The sequence below is a fragment of the Pagrus major genome, chromosome 4 (assembly GCF_040436345.1).
Source record: "Pagrus major chromosome 4, Pma_NU_1.0".
Taxonomy (NCBI): domain Eukaryota; kingdom Metazoa; phylum Chordata; class Actinopteri; order Spariformes; family Sparidae; genus Pagrus; species Pagrus major.
In genome coordinates, this window is record NC_133218.1 from 13,382,329 (window position 1) to 13,403,790 (window position 21,462).

Genomic DNA, 21,462 nt, shown 5'->3' on the forward strand with positions numbered 1-21,462 from the left:
GTTTGTTTGTTTTAATGTCAGAAATACCTCCAGCTCAAGCCTCGATACAGATCTGACTGTCAAGAAGACCAGGCATGGATCAGTCCTGTCTATCAGAGCCCATGGGGGACTTTATTAAAATGATAATGTAAACTGGAAAATTTAAATGTAATGCCACAATAGCATTATAATTATATCATATACACCTACATATGGGCGTGAAATGGGTATATCAAAATGAAAATAGAAAAGCTATTTGACATTTAATTTACAAAGACTTCACCTGTTCTACTGTGGACAATAATTAAATATAATAAGCAAAATGCCCCCCAGTGTATTTCATTTACATTCACAATTCATCACGCTCTTTGAGAACAATATGAAAATTAAAATGCCATTATCACAACTTGAAGATGAAAATGATAATGTATTGGACATTTAACTTTCACAGACTTTCTGGTTGGACAATATGAAATGAAATAAGTGAAATGGTGCTAGTCCCCACACACTCACATGTGTGAGAGAGAAAGTTAATCAATAACTCACCTGGTGTATAGGCTAGCATCCTTCCTGAAAGGTGTTGGACATTAAAACAAATAATACAATAGATGTATTTTATAATGCCTAAATAAGGTTAAAAAAAAGAATTTATAATGCTTACAAATACTATTCACTTTCTTCTCCCTTAACATTCATGTTGAGCATAGCTAAGGACTTTGAAATGTATGCATAAAGATAAGGTGAACACTTTTGTAAAAGCAGTTTAGCTCAAATATTTCCAGATCTTGACTCAGGATGTAAGTGTTGTGGTGATCCACAAGCAGACTTTTGTGTGCTATATTTTTGGTATTCTCACTTGATCGTCTTACTTTTAAATGGCAGTCATCCATATTCAGATTTTAACAACCTGCCTGTGTTTTACTATAGTTTTACAGTAAAATTACTGTCCAACAGAATTTTACTTAATTGACAGCTACCTGTGTGGGTGCATTGATGGGTTTTGTCTGAATTCTGGGGTAACCTACATCTTTTTAGTTTTTGTTGTTTTTTGTCTTTTTCCCCTCTATGGTTTGGTAAAGGTGAAAACATCTTTAAAGCTTATAAAGTATATATATACTTTTTTTTTTTTTAAAGAAAATGATGCATCATCGGCACATATCTGCACCGGTATCTACATGGCATGGATCTAACAAGGGAACTCTGGATACAGCGTCTGAGGCGGAGCAATGTTCGTTCCTATGAGAGCTCCTCAGTGATTTTTGGTGTCCCCTTTTATTCACACTGAAGTTGGTAACCACTTTGCAACAACTCAAAGATGAATTTCATTGTGATACTTTCTGTTATCACAGTTTCTTAATACTGTTACTTTTTTTTTTACCTTCCTTGAATGGTTGGTTTTATGTTTTATGTTCATGAATTGTTGCTGGAGGTTTTTTTTACCCTATTTGTGTCTGTTTTATTTCCTCTGAAGCTCATAATTTGGAAAAGAAGCGGCCTTTAAACATGTAAAGCCTATATTCTATATTCTTAATATACTGACAGATAACTGAATAAGTACTCCATGGCTGGTTGTGAGTCAGTTATATTACAGCTCGTTCTGTGGTGTGCATGTCAGGCCACGTGATGTTAATTGTGACCCTTCCTAATCTCCCTCCTGCTGCAAGAAATGGCTTCTCCCTCTCACCATGCACCCTCCCTTCCACTACAGCTTCATAAATACCACAGCATTTAGCTCTGGGTGACAGTGCACATGGAAACTTGTACTGTAGGCGATCTTAAGTCCTCAACTGCTGAGAGAGACTGGCTTAATTTCAACTAGTTTCAAACTTAGCGGTAGCTAGTGAAGAACAAGCAACTTCACTGAGCAATAATTATATAGCTCATTACATTTCTACTACTGATCGAGGCATGTATGCCAAGAAATCCAACGAACAGGGGCCATGCAGAGGAAGGTCTTTCGACTCAGTAAACTCTGCTTATGAGGAGAAGCAGCTCAACAATGAAGTAAGTCGCACTCATGATGCTTGTGTTCAGTGTTATGTGAAAAGCCTCACCTGTGAGGAGAATGCACATTTTGTAGCAGCAGTTTTAAGTAGATGTTAACTTGATATAGCCTGTCCAACTGAATTCATATGTAGTCATTCTTTTTGTAGTAAAAGTAAGGTCAACCTATTTTTATATGTTGTTAATAGTATTGTAAAAGGCAGAAAAGTATCAGAAATGCTCCTTTTTATCTGAGCCGGCTGGCGGGGCATGTCGGTGTATGAGCGACAGACACAGTTAATAAACTTGCACAGTAGCCTGAATTTCCTGGGCGGACAGCATGTTGTTAGTGGTAATGAAGAGTAAGGACCCCACCAACATTTGCAGGTACATTTACACACCATGTAGTTTACTGCAGCTGAGGACCTAAAGTGATACTTTTTAAAACATCATAATGTAGTTATTTATGTATCATTTTGATCCATTTATTGAAATTACATCACAGCAATCTGCTCTTATTTTGGGTTCATACCGCTGTAGTAAGTTTATTATTTGAACACAACAGTTATTCACCAGAGACAGATGGACAGGTACTCTGCAGCTGAGCTGTCCTTCCTAGAAATCCTGGCAGTTAGAGTATTACTACTGATCTGAGAGCAGACGTTCAGCTCAGCAGCACTATGAGCTCATTCTCTATCACTGTATCATCAAGGACACAGAGACACAGACAGATGCATAGTTAAAATGAGTTTTTATTTTTTTAGTCTGATTACACCATACAGTATGTAACCAATACATCATAATCAACATGTTTCAGAATAAATGTCACATCTCAAAAAGCTTCAAAAACATTTGAGCGTGATCACAGTAGCCCTGACAACAGATACATCGTTTCCATTGACATAAGTGGAAGTGGTCTCAACTTTTACATTTGAGGTCTGTTTCAAAGACCCTGTGACCTGCCCTCTGAGCGAGCACTGAAAAAGTCAACTTCACTTTTTCGTGTAACAGTACACAGGGTGTTCTAGCCATGAGTGTGAAATGTACCACGAGGCTTGGAAGTTGCTTCGCCTGTTGCCCAGGAGTGTCCTGGGAAAGAGTTTCAGGTGTGGCTGGACTGGTCCATCAGCTCTTGATTTGGAAATGTCTGTTGAGGAAGAAAATTAAGCAACTTTAATTATGCTACACAGCAGAGATTAACAATAATCAAGAAAGCAGTTGACTTTGAACTATGCTTAACGTTCACACAGTTTGTCTTGACCATCTATCAATATTACAACATTAGTCCAACACCTCCCCAGACTGGGAGTAGCCACGTTCACAAAGCACCATGATAATGCCTGAGTCAACAGTCTGACCTCCAAAATAATCAGTAAAGCTGAAATAAAACAGAGCAAAATTTAAAGTCGGGTCAGAGACAGCAGGTATTGATCTATTGTTCAGTCTGTACTGTTGCTGTCCCTCGTTGATAATCGTGCAGTGCATCATAAAATGTACACATCCTGGAGCTTGTGAAGTTAAAGGAGCAGTCTGCAAGTAAGCACACACACACACTTGTTTGTCATTGTTAAGACATTTCTATCACATTTCCATCAAAAATAAGTGAATCCACTGTGTCTCGACATGCTCAGATGGGAGCAGATAAAGACTGTTGTGTTTATTCTTGCAGCTCCTGTGCTCACCTTTGTGCCCTTATTAACTGTGAGTTTCATTAATACCCTTTAAAGAGTGCAATGAGTTGAGGGGATGGGAGTGAGTTCATCTGTAGGTACACATTATGAAATATGCATCAACCTTTTTTTTGTAATTCTGCTAACTGCCACAAGGCGGAGACAATTTCCACACTGCAGATTCAAAGCAAATATAATGTTGAATCTACATGTGAACTTAAAGTTGGAGTTGGTAACGTTGGAGAAAACAGCGAGAGAAAACTATAAAGTATACAAACAATAAGTCACACTTCCTCCTAATAGGCCTCCCTCCAAAGCCATTTTTTGTCAGAGAATGAGATTTTTTGATATCTGTCAGGATATCAGGAGATTTTCTAAGAATGTAACAAAAATGCTTCTAAAATGTTAAGGGGATCAGTAAAAGGGGAAGTGATGGAAGATACCAAGAAGGACAAGCGGACACAGGTGGCTGTTTGCATAGCGATTGGGAAACGCTGGTTCAGGATCTGTGCTTTAAATTCACAAGAAATTCGTATTACATTGTCAGAATCAGAAACAGATTTATTGCCAAGAAGGATTTTACACCAACGAGGAATTTGTCTATGTGAATAAGGTGCATACATTGAAGACAATAAACAATAAACAAACAGTGACTATAATATATACAATATAAACAAACAAACAGAGACAAAAAGTACAGACTTTACCTAGGCGGGCCACCTACGTACACCTACATCCACTCAGGTATATTTGGCGACTCATTTCAGCTTTGTATAACAGGATGTTTTAAAATCGATCTGAGAGAACGATGGCATCTGCGAGTGATTAACTAGTGGACAGTCTGCCCTCGCTCCTCCCCTCCCATCTACTGTCAATCACACATGCTGAGCAGAGAGAGGGAGCCTCTGGTGTTACATCACTGACTGTGACGTGACCGCTCCTGTTTAAAGGTGCACTATGTAGTTTTGAATCAGAAGAGAATGACTGATTTTTTTTATTTTTTATGCCAAAACAAACTAAATAAACAAACTCTCTTCATTTTCATGACTGAATAAACTAACTGACCTTTTAGGACACTACAATTTATACTGTTTTACTTTGTTTATATGTGGTGGACCCTGCCACCTTTCTAGCTTCAAATAGTGTTTCCTCTGAGAACAGCTTGTTTATTCAGTGAAGGAAAGTTTGAATTTCTTTGCCAAAACTACACAGTGCACCTTTAATGTAGGCCTACTTACTGTAAGTGCACCTGGTCGTTGGTTCGGTGCATGTTGGTCTTGATCGGCCATGTAATTAGCAACAAGCTTCCTCCACACGTGGCTCGCCTGCTGTAAGTCCAACAGAATCAGGTGTGAAAAAATCCTAAAGGCAAGGTGTGTTTGTCTTTATAAAACTTACTGCTGATGAAGCAAAATGGAAAACGCTGCTGGAAACAGAAAGGAGAGAGAAAAGAAAGGCGAGGCAAGCCAGTGTGCATGCATTAAGGAGGACAATTAAAACAACAGTATGTAATGTTGATGTAGGCAAACTCTTAAAGCTTTTACATAGAAAGATAGTTGATTTTTGAGTATCATTACCAGGTCGTCCTCCCCCTGCCGCCACATGTGAACATCCTGTGGGAAACACTATAGGATTTCAATTTTGGGGGGTGAACGCTAATTTTGTCTGGGCCTCATTTATAGGCTACATGTGATAATAATGTTTTCCTTCTTTGGACAGTTTCCAGTCTTGCTCAAATAGAGATGTTATTGTGCTGTGGAGGGTCACTTCCACACATCTGTGTGATAATGACACTATTAAACTCTCTTTCTAAAACATGTTCAGTGCTGAGATAACTTTTTATTTACCAGTGAGAGTTTATATTTATAACAAGCGGCACACGGGAGTATATTGCTCACATCATTTGAAAATGAAACATCCCAACTATTACAATGATCTTTCGCTGCATATTGTGTAGACCTGATCTGACTGGATAATCATGTTTTTAAGTTGATCGCAGAAAGAGAAAGAGAGTGATCAGCTGCTGGATGAGCTAGATTCACTTTTAACAAGCGAGAGAGCAGCGCACTTCACTGACAGTTCATAAGTCGTCTCAATAGAAACGGTCTGAAAAGGCTTTTAAGGCAAAATCCTCTCTACCTCCCGTCTTGACTAGCCTACATTGTTTTCTAAGTCCTTCTAGTCTCTAGAGAAAAGGGATTAAAAGTCAACATCTAAAGTTTATATCATAAAAAAAAGTGTGTGAGACCTCTCAAAAAGAAGATGAGGAAGAATACTGATTCAGGACTAAAGGCTGCCACGTGGAGGACGAGCAAGTGTGACAGGGGCAAATGTTAATAAAGGAGAAAGTCTTGCACCGAGCTGAGTGGAATTTGAAAGCTTATTTCTTCTTCTTGGGACGTTTCATCCATTCTCAGTAGCAAACTGAGCAGAGGGGAGGGCTGCACAGGCAGGGTCGTTTGTGCACGTTCATCTCTGCCTCTTTGGGTTGGGTTGCCGCATACCCAGCAGATATCCCACACAGAAGCTGAGACACTCTCAATCGATTTGTATCTCTATGAAATTGGGAGATTAGCGGGAGAGACTAAGAATCAGGAGCACTGGGAGTAAGGGTTAAAAATAGTGAGACTCCTGCGACGATTGGGAGTGTTGGCAGGTATGTACATATGTTCTCCTGGTCATTTAGGGTGGGCCAGTTGTATAAGTGTGTGGGCTGAGGCCCAGAAGGCCCACCTATGACGCCATGCCTGGTATATATTAAAAGTTATTGGCAAACAAACAACAGTTTCAACACAAAGTCTACCTCCACAGGCATCTCCGTCACTCACAGTCCAAGTACGCTACTATTCAATTTAAGTTTTCAAACAGTAATACTACTCTGAATTACAAAATTGTTCAGCTGTTATAGAATTGTACATTAAAGGAATAATATTTAAGATATGGCCAGAATTTTAACAAGGATCAAATGAAGATGTGTATGTGAAAGGAGTCATAGACAAACCACACAGAACCATCATGATCTCAGCGGCTCCTCTCAGCTCTATGAAGGGTCTATTCCAGCTCTAACAGGCAACTGTATTAAGTGAACAGCTCTCTGTACACTACCTACCCAGCACCAAACACCAGACAGGCGACTAGCTTGTGACCACAGTTTTGCAACATTTTTCTCTTAGAGGGACAAACCACAAAGAAGAGCTACATAAAACCATCTCAGTGTTGCTGCTGCTTCAAGTAGCAATGCAGGTTTAAGGGCCCTCACACACAATGTCTCTGTGCTGCCAGTGAGTGTCTGTGGTCTGTGCAGTGTGTCCCGCACTGTAGGCACTAGTCAGACCTTGTCTGCGGTCTTACCGTGCCTCGTTGAGACAAGCAACTCCTGAGATGGACCCTTACGTCTGTGCAGGAGACAAGAGAGAAATACATTTTGAAAAGTTTTTGTGTGTTTAGCTCTCAGTCCTTCTGACTGACTCTCTCTGAAGTACATGTATATGTCCCACATGATTTCATCCATCCAGTGAGTTTTCTCCTTATTTTGTGCCAGTGCCATTTGCAACATTTCATCAGAAACGTTGATTAGAAGTGACTATGTTAGTGAGTGGTGTGAAAGATATGCTGCTTTATCATAACAGTGGTTTGTAGATCCACAGTTCCAGTTTCCCTTTTCGAATGAGGGATTCAATCTACCGCCCCCCGGTGGTATGGAGGTATTTCCTCTCATGCAGCTGCAGAATGTATGAGCTAGTTGTCCCTGGCTGTATTATTTGCAGTGTGTTCAAGTGCAGCTTTCTGGCTGACACACAGGAGACATGAGATGAAGCAACGCTCAGCATTTGTCCGCTCGTTCTATGATGTCGGTTTCGTGTGTCTGGGCCTAGCCAGCGTGCGTCTGTAGCACCTTTATCTTGCTGCTTAGTGTGTCTGTTAGTCAATCAGTGTTTAGGACATGTTTGTTGATTTATTTCAGGCCACAGGAAATCATTGATACATACTAAATGTATGATTGTTGTTTGAATAAGGTGACATTCAATACAATTGATGAGAACCAGGACAACAGCAGTGTCTCCACTGGAAGGCCCAGCAGCTCTAGAAGAAGTGTTGCAACAATCATATTCTCACTGAAAAATGAAGTGGGTGGTCTTGTCAAGGCACTTAAGCTTTTCCAGGTGGGTGTTTCATTTAAAGTTTTAAAAGCATGTTTAGTCATCTATAACCAAACTGCTGAAATGGGGGGGCATTATCTTCTCCTTATGCTTTTGATTGTGGAAGCTCTTTCACATGTTTTGTTCATCTTGTATGTTATGTATGTGCAGGAAAAACATGTCAACCTCATTCATATTGAGTCTCGCAAGTCCAAACGAAGGGATTCAGACTTTGAGATCTTTGTGGATTGTGACTCTGACCATGCACAGCTCAAGGAGCTGACTCAGCTACTAAGGATACATGCCGATATTGTTGAGATTACTCCATCTGACATCTCCACTCTACCTGATGATGGTAGGCCATACTTTCCTTTGGACTTACCTGATGTATGATAATAGAATTTCTTTATTCATGTAAATAAAGATGTAGCAGTAAATACTATCATCTAGGCCCGTCTACAAGCACCAACATTAATAGCATATATGGTTCAAATCTAATTCACAATGCTGTTTTCTAACTGTTAAATTGTGATTTTGTGCAAAAGCAGAACTTCATTTTTTTTTTTAATGAACTGAATTGAACCTGAATTGTATTTCAGATCTGGTGAATGTGCCCTGGTTCCCTAAGAAGATCTCTGATTTGGATTTGTGTGTGAACAGGGTTTTGATGTATGGCTGTGAATTAGATGCAGATCATCCGGTGAGTAGGACAGACACAGCTGTTACAGAGTGGCTGCAAATATTGGCACCCTTGCATTTTTTATAATATATATATACATATATATATATATATATATATATATATATATATATATATATATATATATATATATATATATATATATATATATATATTATATTATATTATATTTATAAAACACAATAACACAGAAAATATTGTATATTGATACGCTGTATTTGTATATATGACATACATACAAATATTGCATGGCATACAATATTGAAGAAGCCTCTTGGATGAGAGGTGAAACGTCTCCAAGAAACTGAAACAAGTCCAGTTGCCTATGATACAGCACTTAGAAGTGTATGGTATCATTACATAGGTATTTATTTGGGTCGCAGAGGAACAAAACAAATTGAAAAAAAATATTGGATCCTAACTTATTCCACACGGCAATCAAAAAATGTCTAATGGATAATATTAATGACAACTTGTCAGAAGTTGCAGGAAATAATTTGATTTCAAGCAGGTGATTCTCATTGAACTCACCTGTGGTGCCTGCAATCTATTAATCACTCATTCAGAGAATTGACTGAGGAGGTAAGAGAGGAGATCATAACCAAGCATGAAAATCTTGATGTTCCTCTGTCAATCGTGTGCAATGTTATCAAGAAGAAGGCCCACAGTACTGTACAAAGCAGAAAGGAGAGAAGGACCTCAGACAACTGCAAACTGATTGAAGCTGACCTTCAAACACGAGGTACAACATTTTCAACTCACACATCTGTTGCCAACTCAGTGGGTTTTTCCAAGGGTTTTATGGTTGGAGACTCAGTGGGACTGAGAGGGAGAGACACACAAGCAAGCCTTTGCCAAAACACACCTTCTGGGAGAATGTCCTGTGGGCAGAGCAAATGAGAATTCTTTGGTAAATTGTATCAACTCAATGTTTGCAGATAAAAAAAATTAAGCCTTCAAAGAAAATAACATTATAGCAACAGTCCAACATGGAGTAGATTCACTGATGTTCTGGTGTTGCTTTGCTGCCTCTGATCCGTCTACCTTGAATCTGTGCCTGGCATCATCAAATGAAATAGGGAGATAATCAAGGTAATTTGGAGTGTACTGTTCCAAGCAGTGTCACAACGGTCTCTAAAGGTCATGGGTCCTCCAGCAAGACAACAGCCCAAAACACACATTAAAAAGCAGCTAGAAATGGTTAAAAACTAAATTTGTGTGTTTCAAAGTGGCCAGCAATGAGTCCACATCTAAATCCTATTTGATCCCTGTGAAGAGATCTGAAAACTGCACCCTTTAAATCTGTGAGAACTGGAGGAGTTTACAAAAGAATAGTGGGCCAAACTGCCAGCAGAGAGGGGTAGGAACCTCACTGATGTCTCTAGCAAGAACTTGATAGCAGTTATTTTCTCCAAAAGCTGTGCAACAGATATTTAATCTAGAGTGTAAAAACCCAATCGCTCCTGGCAGGGTCCCCTAAGGCAAACTGGTCTCAGGGGAGGGAGAAGACAAAGAGCAATTTGAAGACCTGATGAATCACAGCAACAGGGACAGAGTACCTCGCCCGGCATGGGGACACCGGGGCCCTCCCCTGGAGCCAGACCTGGGAGGGGAGCCCACCAGGGAGCACCTGGCCAGCTGGGCCCAGCCCGAAGAAACACCATTGAGCTGCCCCTGCTGTCCACTAGGGGTCCGCTCAGTGTTGTTTCTTCAGAGAATAGCGTCGGGTGCAGTGTGTGATGGGCAGGATAACAATCTCACAATGTCTGAACAGCTGCGGTAAAAGCAAACTTTCACATAATACAAGTTTATATTTAAGATGTCTTGGCAAAATATCATACAGGTCACACAATATTAGTTTATTTAATAGGCCAGTAATTAATATTGTAATGGAGATAACAGAAATAGTCTCAGCCTGAACACTAGTTCGTGGTTGGTCACTAGGTTCACCCAGATGTGTCGGCCAGAACACAACTTATGGCCAAATCCTCCAGAATATGGAATAAAGAGCAGAGAGCTGGTTGAGTGGCTGTTTAGTTCTTCTTCCTCACAGTGCAGCAGTAACAGAGGTTACAGTAGCCATGCAGTACCAGGGAGGCATATCGTCCTGTGGTTGCTATAAAGAAAGAATAACAGAATATAACTGAATGAACCAAATCAAAATATACACCATCTTACCAATAGTAGTCATATGCATAATATTACAAACATAAGATATATTTGGCATATTTCCCACCAGACATTTTGGCTCAGATTCAGAACCTCAGATTCAGAACCTCAGATTCAGGAGGAACGATGTGGATCCGGTCCTGGTTGCCCATCCAGTCCACATGTGTTCTGTGGGCTTGGAGAAGGTTTACCAGTAGGAGCTGGAAAGCGTTGCTGGGCAGTAGGACATCTCTGGAACACCCTACTGAGCCTGCTGCTACCACGATGCAACCCCAGATAAGAGGAACACGATGGATGGATGGTCTCAATAATTTTAATGTCTTATCATATATTATATTATTAAAGGGATATGTTAAGTTCTGGATCAAAAACAGGTTAGGTTAAGTTAATGTACTATTAGAAGTGAAATAAAGAAGTTTGAAGGCAGATACTCCACAAGTCTAATAATATACTACAATTTCAATTACAGTTCAACTACAGACAACTGTGAGTTTTTCTTTGAATGTGCAAGGGTGGCAATATTTTTGCCATCAACTGTATCTCTTTTGTTTATTGTCTAAAAGCCCAGATGTCTTTTCTTCACTTTTATAATGAGGATCTGTGACAATGTAATCTGATACTGTGATTGTACTGTTTTTGCAGGGATTTAAAGACAACATATATCGTAAAAGAAGAAAATATTTTGCTGATTTGGCTATGAGCTACAAACAGTAAGTCCCATTGTCTGAGGGTCAAAACACAACAACATTCTAGAAAAGTTTCAGAAAACAAACTCCTGTTTCACAAAAAACATCTCACAAAATCTGACATTTCAGAAGACACAACATTTCACATTAAAAACACTCTTGTGAGGAGAGAAGGTGGAACAACGCTGTATGTGATGCAACACTGTTGTGAGACGATGAGCTTTTCTATCGTTCCAACAAACTCCAACAGACTGATGCATCTTCTCTCTACATCAAGTCACGTCAATTTAATTTCCGAATCATCAAACACTCGAGACTGAAAGACTCTTGACTGTTCCCTAATTTAATTAATTAATTAAATACTCCAACTGAAAAGTGTCATGAGATAACTTTTGTTGTGAATTGATGCTTTTTAAATTAAACTGACTTGAAGGAGAGAGTCTGTAGTGCCCCTGAACACGGTTCTGCCAACACTGAACCTGCTGTACACTGAAGGCCTAATGACAGCAGTTGTATGTGATATTAAGATAAGCTGATTTAATTATGGTGACTGTTATAGATAAATGACTTTTTTATGGATGTTTCCTCCTACATGTAACAGAAGTATGTTAAACTAATACAATTATCACGTAGTCTCCTTCATAACGAGTGGGATGGGTCGGGCTGATGACAGCAGACAGTTTAAATATGAATTTAAAAGTAGATAAAAGCTACGACTCTGATGAGCAGGAAATGAGACAGCAGTCTCCATGGTTAAAATGTGCCCTGTCTGTAAACTACGTTTAAAGTATGAAGATATGTTTTAGACGTGTTTTATTATAAATTACTGTCATCAATTATAGGAAACGAAAGTTGTGACACAATTAGTTTTCACACTTCACACAACTTTATGATTAACAAGAAGAGACCTATCAGAACAATGACTTAAAGAGTAATAAAGAGTTATTATCTATCTCAGCAGATGAATAAGTACGAGTTCTAGTAAGAGAAAATACAGATTATAGAGCTGTGAATTTTAGTTCTGTTTGAATGATGTGTGTATGTCAGTGCCACCTGCATTTAAATGAACTACACAAACAACAAATTGTGTTTTTTTGTGTTCAGAAAGATTGTAGAAGATTATTGAGGAAAAATACAGATGTGGTGATTTTAAATTCTTACTGAGATATATACTTACTATATTGTTTCTCCCATATTTGTGTTTGATTTGTGACAGTTGTATTTTATATTGTATAAAATGTTATATTGCTGTCAGTAAACCAACTTACTCTTTTTGTTGGTCAGTGGCGATCCTATACATCGCATAGACTTTACAGCAGAGGAGGTGCGTACCTGGGGCGTGGTGTACAGGGAGCTCAACAAGCTGTACCCCAGTCATGCCTGCAAGGAGTATCTGAGGAACCTCCCTCTGCTGACCAAATACTGTAACTACAGCGAAGACAACATCCCCCAGCTGGAGGACGTCTCACACTTCCTCAAGGGTAACTGTTGTAACATAAGCCAGTTTGGCTAATTCTAAGTCTCAGCAAATAACGTGATACAAACTGCAGGTGCCATGATTGAGTGCTTAAGCTAACGCAGAAGTGGCCCCAGCAGCGGTTTATCTAATGACAAGGACGAGGATGGCAAGAATGTCAGCACCACAAAATCTGTGTGTGTGTGTGTGTGTGTGTGTGTGTGTGTGTGTGTGTGTGTGTGTGTGTGTGTGTCTAGAGCACTCAGGCTTTATCATTCGGCCAGTAGCAGGGTATCTCTCCCCCAGAGACTTCCTAGCAGGCCTGGCCTTCAGAGTATTCCACTGCACTCAGTATGTCCGCCACAGCTCCGAGCCTTTGTACACACCTGAACCGTGAGTACACACCTTCACTCATGACTTCCACTGTCATACTGTTTGTTTGATTGTCAGTCTTTTATTGAAACAATAGTTGTGCTCACCTTTTCACAACTGTGTGTGTGTGTGTGTGTGTGTGTGTGTGTGTGTGTGTGTGTGTGTGTGTGTGTGTGTGTGTGTGTGTGCAGAGACACATGCCATGAGCTACTGGGTCACGTTCCTCTGCTTGCTGAGCCCAGTTTCGCCCAGTTCTCCCAAGAGATTGGTTTGGCATCGCTTGGAGCTTCAGATGATGCTGTACAGAAACTGGCCACAGTGAGAAAATACACACAAACACACACACACACACACACACACACACACACACTACCATAGAAACTAAAAAGGTGGATATGTTTTTTGTCATTACATTTCATCTATGTCCTGGTTCAAGGATCAGTTGCTATGATAATGTAATGGCGTCTGACACTTGTGTGACGGGAACAAGGCTCCCCTTTAAGAAAGGTGGCCTTTTGGGTAATGGTTCAATGTGACAGAGTGTAACTGGTTTGTTGTGGGAAGTGAGAGAAGTAAGAAGTCACCTGTATGTTGCTGTAGTCACAGAAAAGTGCTACAGAGACCTCGAGACGCAGCTTTTAAGGCATTTACACGCAGGCAAATAATATCATATGTCTCAAACACAGCTAAAACTCTGGTCATAACATACAGTAACAGCTAAAACTCTGGTCATAACATACAGTCTCTACGCACTTTATATGTTTTTACACTGTTCTGCACCTCATCTGTTCACTGCACCTTATATTTTATTTTGCACTACAATTAATACTGCTTGTGTAAACATCAACACTGCTCATTTATACATTTTTATACATATTTTTTGTATATATACATTTGTTATATTACATTTTATATTGCTATGTTAATATGTCTAGGTTGTTCTTTTTATTTCACTGTGTTGTCATTCATCTCTGTGTGTAATGCTGCTGCTACACTTTAATTTCCCAGCTTGGGATCAATAAAGTATATCTATTCTATTCTATTCTATTCTATTCAACCTTAAGGAAGAAGAAAAGGCAGAGTCAGAGACAGTCAATAAGGAGATACTTAGAGTTGACAATTTGTACGCTTTAACCCCTACCCCGGCTCTCTATAAAGAACGCCTTCAGCTACAGTCCAAATTTGATTTGCTATCCACAAGTAAAACACAGAAGCAGTTTTTGTTGGCTAAACAATGTTTTTTTGAGACTGGGGATAAGGCGGGTAGGCTACTAGCACATCAGGCGCGTGCAGCTACTCTAACCAGATTGATCCCCAGGATCAAATCCGCGACCGGGGAGGTTACCTCAGATCTTACAGAGAATAATAAGATATTTTGTACTTTTTACTCTGACCTCTACTCCTCGCAGTGCCCCTCAGATATTTGGGATGGAGATAACCCTCTTGATAGGATTGTTTTCCCTAAAATAAACAAGGATCTGTGTAGAGAGTTGGCCAGTCCGATTGCTATAGAGGAGGTACAGGAGGCAATTATGTCACTTCAGAATGGAAAAACTCCAGGCCCTGATGGGTTTACTGTTGAGTTTTTTAAGCTTTCTTCTGCCACCACCGCACCAGCCCTTCAAAGAATGTACAATGAGTCCTTTGCTGAGGGTCGCCTGCCCCCCACCCTGTTGGAGGCCTCGATCTCTCTTCTGCTTAAGAGTGAAAAAGATCCTCTTCTTTGTGGCAGCTATAGGCCCATTTCCCTGTTAAATGTTGACCTAAAAATCCTGTCAAAGATCCTAGCCCAGCGCCTACAGCGGTTCCTATCAAGTATAATATCAACTGATCAAACAGGATTCATGCTGGGAAGGCACTCATTTCATAACACGAGGAGGCTCTTAAATATCATTAACTCTCCTAGTTCATGCTCTCCTGAGGTGATTATCTCACTAGATGCGGAGAAGGCCTTCGACAGGGTGGAGTGGAGCTATCTTTTTTTTTGTTTTGCAGAAATTTGGTTTCAATTCAGATTTTATATCTTGGACCAAGTTGCTTTATGTTAGCCCAGTCGCCTCAGTCCACACAAATGGACTCCAGTCTGCCCCATTTCCCCTTTATCGTGGAACTAGACAAGGCTGCCCTCTCTCCCCCCTCCTATTTGCCCTAGCTATTGAACCATTAGCTATCTGGCTGCGTCAGGAGGCGGGGTTTGAGGGCATCGCCCGAGCAGGGAAAGTTCACAAATTATCGTTGTATGCTGACGATCTCCTTTTATACATGTCAAACCCGGCCGCCTCTCTCCCTGTGGTTCTCAGCATTCTCGACAAATTTGGACTATATTCAGGCTATAAACTGAACCTCCAGAAGAGCGAACTTCTTCCCATCAACTCACCGGCCAAAAATATACCCCAGACCTTTTTCCCTTTCAAATATACTACAGACGGTTTTAAATATTTGGGGGTGTTTATCACTAATTCAATTAATCGACTTTTCTCCAAAAATTTCTCTCCTCTTTTTGAGAGATGTAAATTAGACTTTGATAGGTGGGTTTGTCTCCCATTATCCCTAGTAGGTCGAGTTAATTTGGTTAAAATGGTTGTTTTACCCAAGTTTTTCGCATATCCCCATCCTTATTAAGAAGTCATCTTTTAGATCACTTGATCAATTAATAAGTTCTTTTCTCTGGGGCAAAAAACCCCCTCGCATCAGGAGATCAATGTTACAGCTCCCCAAAGCTCTCGGTGGCTTAGCATTGCCCAATTTCTTACATTATTACTGGTCCTGTAATATTCATAAACTCTTATACTGGATTAAAAACACAGCAGATGACATGTGCCCTGCATGGGTGGATATGGAACTTGCATCCTCTAAACTCTCTCTTCACTCCCTGGTTTGTTCTCAGCTCCCTTTGACTGCCTCTAACTTTACCTCAAACCCAGTGGTAATTAACTCTGTTAGAATCTGGATTCAAATTAGGAAAAATCTAGGCCTTCATAGGGCCTCGGCCCTCTCCCCCACTGTAAACAACCACCTGTTTTTACCCTCTTGCTCTGATTTAACCTTTCGGACCTGGTTTAACAAAGGGATAAGTAAATTAAAGGACCTTTATAACCAAGGGATTTTTATGTCCTTTTCTGAGCTCTCAAAGAAATTCGACCTACCTAACTCCTACCTATTTGGCTTTTTTCAGATAAGACATTTTATTCGGAATCAGAACCCCAAATTCCCCAGTCGTCCCCCGGAAACTCTGGTAGACTCTTTACTGGCTCTTGATCCTGAAAAAAGTCAGCTAATTTCTAGCATTTATAGTCTCATCAATTCTACTATTGATAGCCCAGCGTCCGGCCCTAAAGATTCTTGGGAGCAAGAGCTCGGAACTACGCTACCTGATGATTATTGGCAACAAGTCTTACGGTTGGTTCACTCCTCTTCAATATGTGCGAGGCACAGCCTTCTCCAGTGTAAAGTTGTGCACAAGGTTCACTACACTAATTTGAGGCTTCTCGTATTTACCCCAATGTAACTGACTTATGTAATAGGTGCAAACAATCTCCAGCCGACCATTCTCATATGTTCTGGTTCTGTCCCACGCTTGCCACATTCTGGTCCGAAATTTTCAAAACCATTAGCATAGCATACAATACTACTATCACTCCTGAACCTTTCTTGGCCTTATTTGGTACCCCCTTGCACCCTATAACCACTAAAGTCATGCAGACTGTTATGGCCTTTACCACCCTGTTGGCCAGGCGACTCATACTTCTTAATTGGAAACATGCTCAACCTCCTTCTCACAACAGGTGGGTGAAAGAGCTGTTATTGTCCATTAGACTTGAAAAGCTTAGATTTTCCCTCAATGGCTCCTTAAACTCATTTGAAAGGACTTGGAGACCTCTCTTGAATCCTTGACATCTCTGCCTGAATGTGATGTGCCACAGCACCTTGAGATCCTTTGTTACTCTGGGCCACGTCTGAAGAGGTGGACTTGATGACAGTTTATCAGATAGGTGGGAGCTCTATCCTGCACTAAACCGTATTGCCATTTGGAGTTTGGGTTCTTTAGATGTCCTGGAGACAATGTCCTGGTGTGTGACTCTCAAGAGGACGTCCTGAAGAAACCGGGCTGGCTGGGAAGTCGCCCAGTCACATGCACATGAAAACAGGGTTGATAATCCTACAGGCATCATCCTGCATCCTCAAAGCAGAGTTTTTAAATAGGGATGTGTAATACTGAATTTACCGTTTAAGGTTTTGGATATCTGTCGTCAGCACTGCACAGGAAAGTGCTTTGCATTTATGATTAGTTGTGTTTCCATAAACCACCCCTAAAACAGCAGAATACAAAAAACAGTGATAGTATTGAAACTAGTAAGAATACATTAAAAGCAGACAAGCACACAAATTAGTCCAATATATATAGTGATACATCCCTACCATACGTGCAAACACACACACGTTCTGTCATGACATCTGTGACTTGTATTCCCATGCTGTGTATTCCCATGCTGTGTATGAATGGGATTAATTAAGTTACAACCTGTTTTGTTCCAGTGCTATTTCTTCACAGTGGAGTTTGGCCTGTGTAAGCAGGATGGCAGGCTCAGGGCCTATGGAGCTGGACTCCTCTCCTCCATCAGTGAACTCAAGGTGACACAGGAGCTGCTGTATACCTCTATCTACACTGTAGATCCTTTGTTCCACATACCTGTTGAATATAAATAAAGCAAAGTATCTATACATACTTGTGATCTTGACTTAAATGAATGAACCAGTACTGGCTGAGTTATAACAGCTGTTATCTTTCATCACCACTTCTTCTTCTTATTCTGCGTGTGTGCTCTTCCAGGTTACTGTGACCCAGTTATAGCATTCACATGCACTTAGTCAAAACCATGTTACTTGCCCAACCAGATGAAGGAGGGCATTCTCTCAATATGTTAATGTGTCTAGTGACTAAAATGTAAATCTGACCATATTACGTGTTTGTCTTCTATTAGCACGCTTTGTCTGGCAAGCCTCATATCCTCCAATTTGACCCCATGGTGACCTGTAACCAGGAGTGCTTGATAACTACTTTCCAAGAAGTTTACTTTGTGTCCGAGAGTTTTGAGGAAGCCAAGAACAAAATGAGGTCAGTGGAGTTCCAATGAGTAAACACATGTAGCTATAATTGTATTCTCTGAATGCTTTTACACCATCTTTGTTTCGGTTAGCAACTAATCTGAACAAGTTTTATTTCCCAGCACTGTAGTAATATTATCACATGACCAATAATCATCAGGGCAATCTAAAGCAATAGTTCAACATTTTGAGTATTATTCACTTTCCTTCTAAGAGGTGGATGAAAGGATCAATATCACTTTCCATGCATAAGGTACAGAGCAGGGTCCCCAGTTAGTTTCCCCAAGGGCCAAATTATATCAAGCATGCCGAGTCAAGGCTTTTTCATTGGATCAGTGAAACTTGTTTAATGTACAGATGCTGCTGTTGCTGATATTATTATCATTATTATTATTATTATTATTATTATCATTATTCTTATTGTTGTTGTTGTAATTTTTATTATTTTAATTTATTTTTATATATATCGATTGCACACTTTTTAATCAGCCAGCATCAGGAAATGGCTTGTTAGCTTTAGCAAGGGTCCATGAAACGTGCAATGATGCAGCTGTTGTGCTCTCTTGTGCTGACATTGATTTATTTATAGTAGAAATGGACTGCTTGATATTAACATATATAACATATATAACATATTTTTGTGTCATTTTGTAGGGTAGTTGGCATTACAACTGGCAGCATGAATAGTGTTGACGTGCCGCTTTAGCTTGCTTTGCTAACAGCTACTGTCTGCATTCAGATTAAGCATGTCGGCTTAGTGTTGGTATGGTCCGGTAAAATCAAACCTAACTGATCAGTCCAGTCAGATTAGAACTAACGGCTCTCCTGGTCAACCTTGCACTTGTTCGCGAAGGCCATGTTGTTCTTGGTTTATTGATTATCTGAGACATACTGGTGATCATTTGCTCTGATGACAGGCAGCTGGTTAGCTGGTGAGTGGTGCTGTCTATTCAGGGCAGAAACAGCTAGTCTGGCTCATTCCAAAATTCTGTAGCCGGCTGTTTTTTTCGTGAAGAGACAGTGACACAATGTAACTCCCATAAAGCCACTAATTGTCCTTTTTACATTGCTGGTTATGGATTTAAAAGTGAGCCTTAGAAGTGTTTCCAGGCATTGTTTTGAACTTTGGGTTGTTCCAGGCTAGCTGCTAGGCTCAGCTAATCACCTGCCTACTCTTGCTCTGTACTCAGCGTAGACAGGAGAGTGGTCGATCCTCTCATCTTACTCCTGGAAACAAAGTGAATAAGTGCATTCTCCAGGCAAACTATTTCTTTACCAACAGCATTATAGCAAAAGTAGTCTCCATGCTGTGACAATAAGCATCCCAAGCATCTGGACCTTAGCTTAGTTGTAATAATGTTTTGCCCAAGGAGATCACAGTGTTTTTGTTTACGATGATATATTTATGGCTATAAATGTGCTGTGTTTACAGGGAGTTTGCCAAGAGTATTCGGCGTCCATTCACAGTACACTACAACCCTTACACCCAGGGTGTGGACGTCCTGAAGGACACCGACAGCATCAACAGTATGGTGAAAGACATCCGGCATGAGCTGGACATTGTAGAGGATGCACTGAACCGACTCAGCGTCTGAGAGTCTAAGGCCCGTTAATGCAAGTTACTGCATTCTTAACACTCACACAACCAACTGTGCAATTAGAAAACCATCTTGAGTTATCCAATGACGTAAACGCTCACAAGTCTTAAACATGGGAATCTTTCCCAGTTCTACCATCCATCCCATATGACATAAATGCAGCCCAAGTACTCGGTTACAACATAAGATTCAAAGCAAAAATAATTTACGTGTCACAAAACTTTATTAAGAAGGGGCGACTTACAGGTCATGCAGTGGCTACCTTTAGTTGTCACTAGTTTAATTTGCAACAAAATGAAGAAGAAAAGAAGAAAAGATGTCGGTGTTGCTTCAATAAATGATGGGACACAATTTATACAATTGCAACCGCCATTTTGGAGTCTCAGGTCTCTCTGGACCCTCAAAGGTCAGTTTAGAATGAATCCATTACACATTATATTTACTAGTGCAGTGCCTGTTCAAAACATGCTGTTCGGCTCAGATTATCTGGTAATGTGAGGGGTTTACAGATCCAATCTCAAGCCTCCTGAACCGTTCAAAGACTGACATGTTGTTATTCACTGTTTAAAATTTGGATAATTACATTGGTACTTTCCAAGTGGGGCCACAACAACCAGTGACAGAGGTATCCCAGAGCAGCAGCTGACAGTGCTGCCAAGCAACGGTAAACATTGTAGTCCTTGAAGCTAATGTTAGCTAGCATAATACTGTTGACAGAAAATTAAAATCTCCAGTTCTCACTGGACAATACAGAACCCATGTTGAACACATCACCACACTCATCCAGATTCGTTTAACCTTCCGCTTTTGTTTCTTTTGTCAGTGCAATGTGTGACCACCAAGTTACTGCACCACGTTACTCTCCATTTTGTTTACGTCTGCTTCCCCATGACATCTAATGAGAGGCATCACGTGAGGTGGTGCATTGTTCCCTCTGATACGATAACTTTATCTGTAGTATGTGATTTGATGTTTGAGATTAGAGAGAATGCTTGATTCCTCAGCAACACACCGGCCAAGTGTGAAGTAGATTGGATGACAACTTTGGTGTGTATGTTGGCAGTGACCATTGTCCTGTTTCATTCATTAGGATATTCATGATTTTCTTGACACAGGCCTGAGAGTAGTTCATTTTGGGTTGCCCTTCTACGAACACCAGAAGCTCAGAACTCTGCTGTATACTTCAGGTTGTGATTAATAATAAACACAACAAGTAATGTGAGAGTGCATAATTCTGTAACTGAGTTCTCCTGTCATGTATGACTGTAAAAAATGTAGTAAATGTGGAGTGAAAATGTCTTCTCTACTCGCTATTGTAATTTATGTGATAGAGTTTTAATAACTGTACAATAAAGTTCTAACTTTGTTGCCACAATGTGAAGGCTCATATCCAAAGCTACCAGTTCACCCTGGAATGATGGATCCTGATATCTAATGTCTACTGAAAGCTATGTATTTGTTTGTGCCTTTTCTCTTTTAATGGAGCACTATGAGGTGTTAACACCTGGCATTCTCGTACTGCTATGGATTACAATACCTGTGTTAACTGGATATGGAACAGGCTTTATATAATACTAATCCAATAAAATAATTACGAGCATGTC

At 40.2% G+C, this 21,462-nt stretch overlaps 1 protein-coding gene across 1 annotated transcript; it reads left to right on the forward strand.

Annotated features, from left to right (window-relative positions):
• Window positions 1–1,887: 1,887 nt before the first annotated feature.
• Window positions 1,888–19,855, forward strand: LOC140994833 (tryptophan 5-hydroxylase 1-like). The gene is made up of 11 exons (XM_073464644.1): window positions 1,888–1,983; window positions 7,640–7,795; window positions 7,943–8,126; window positions 8,371–8,471; window positions 11,283–11,350; window positions 12,611–12,807; window positions 13,040–13,175; window positions 13,346–13,472; window positions 17,691–17,786; window positions 18,137–18,270; window positions 19,693–19,855. The coding sequence occupies exons 1-11, from the start codon at window positions 1,888–1,890 to the stop codon at window positions 19,853–19,855; spliced, it is 1,458 nt and encodes a 485-aa protein (XP_073320745.1).
• Window positions 19,856–21,462: the final 1,607 nt, after the last annotated feature.

What these genes read in the sequence shown, in the direction of transcription:
- LOC140994833 (XM_073464644.1), top strand. Translation starts at nt 1,888, where the DNA reads ATGTATGCCAAGAAATCCAACGAACAGGGGCCATGCAGAGGAAGGTCT. An exon ending in AGGCACTTAAGCTTTTCCAG is followed by an intron (nt 7,796 to 7,942) that starts GTGGGTGTTTCA and finishes ATGTATGTGCAG; the next exon opens with GAAAAACATGTCAACCTCAT. An exon ending in TTGGCTATGAGCTACAAACA is followed by an intron (nt 11,351 to 12,610) that starts GTAAGTCCCATT and finishes TTTGTTGGTCAG; the next exon opens with TGGCGATCCTATACATCGCA.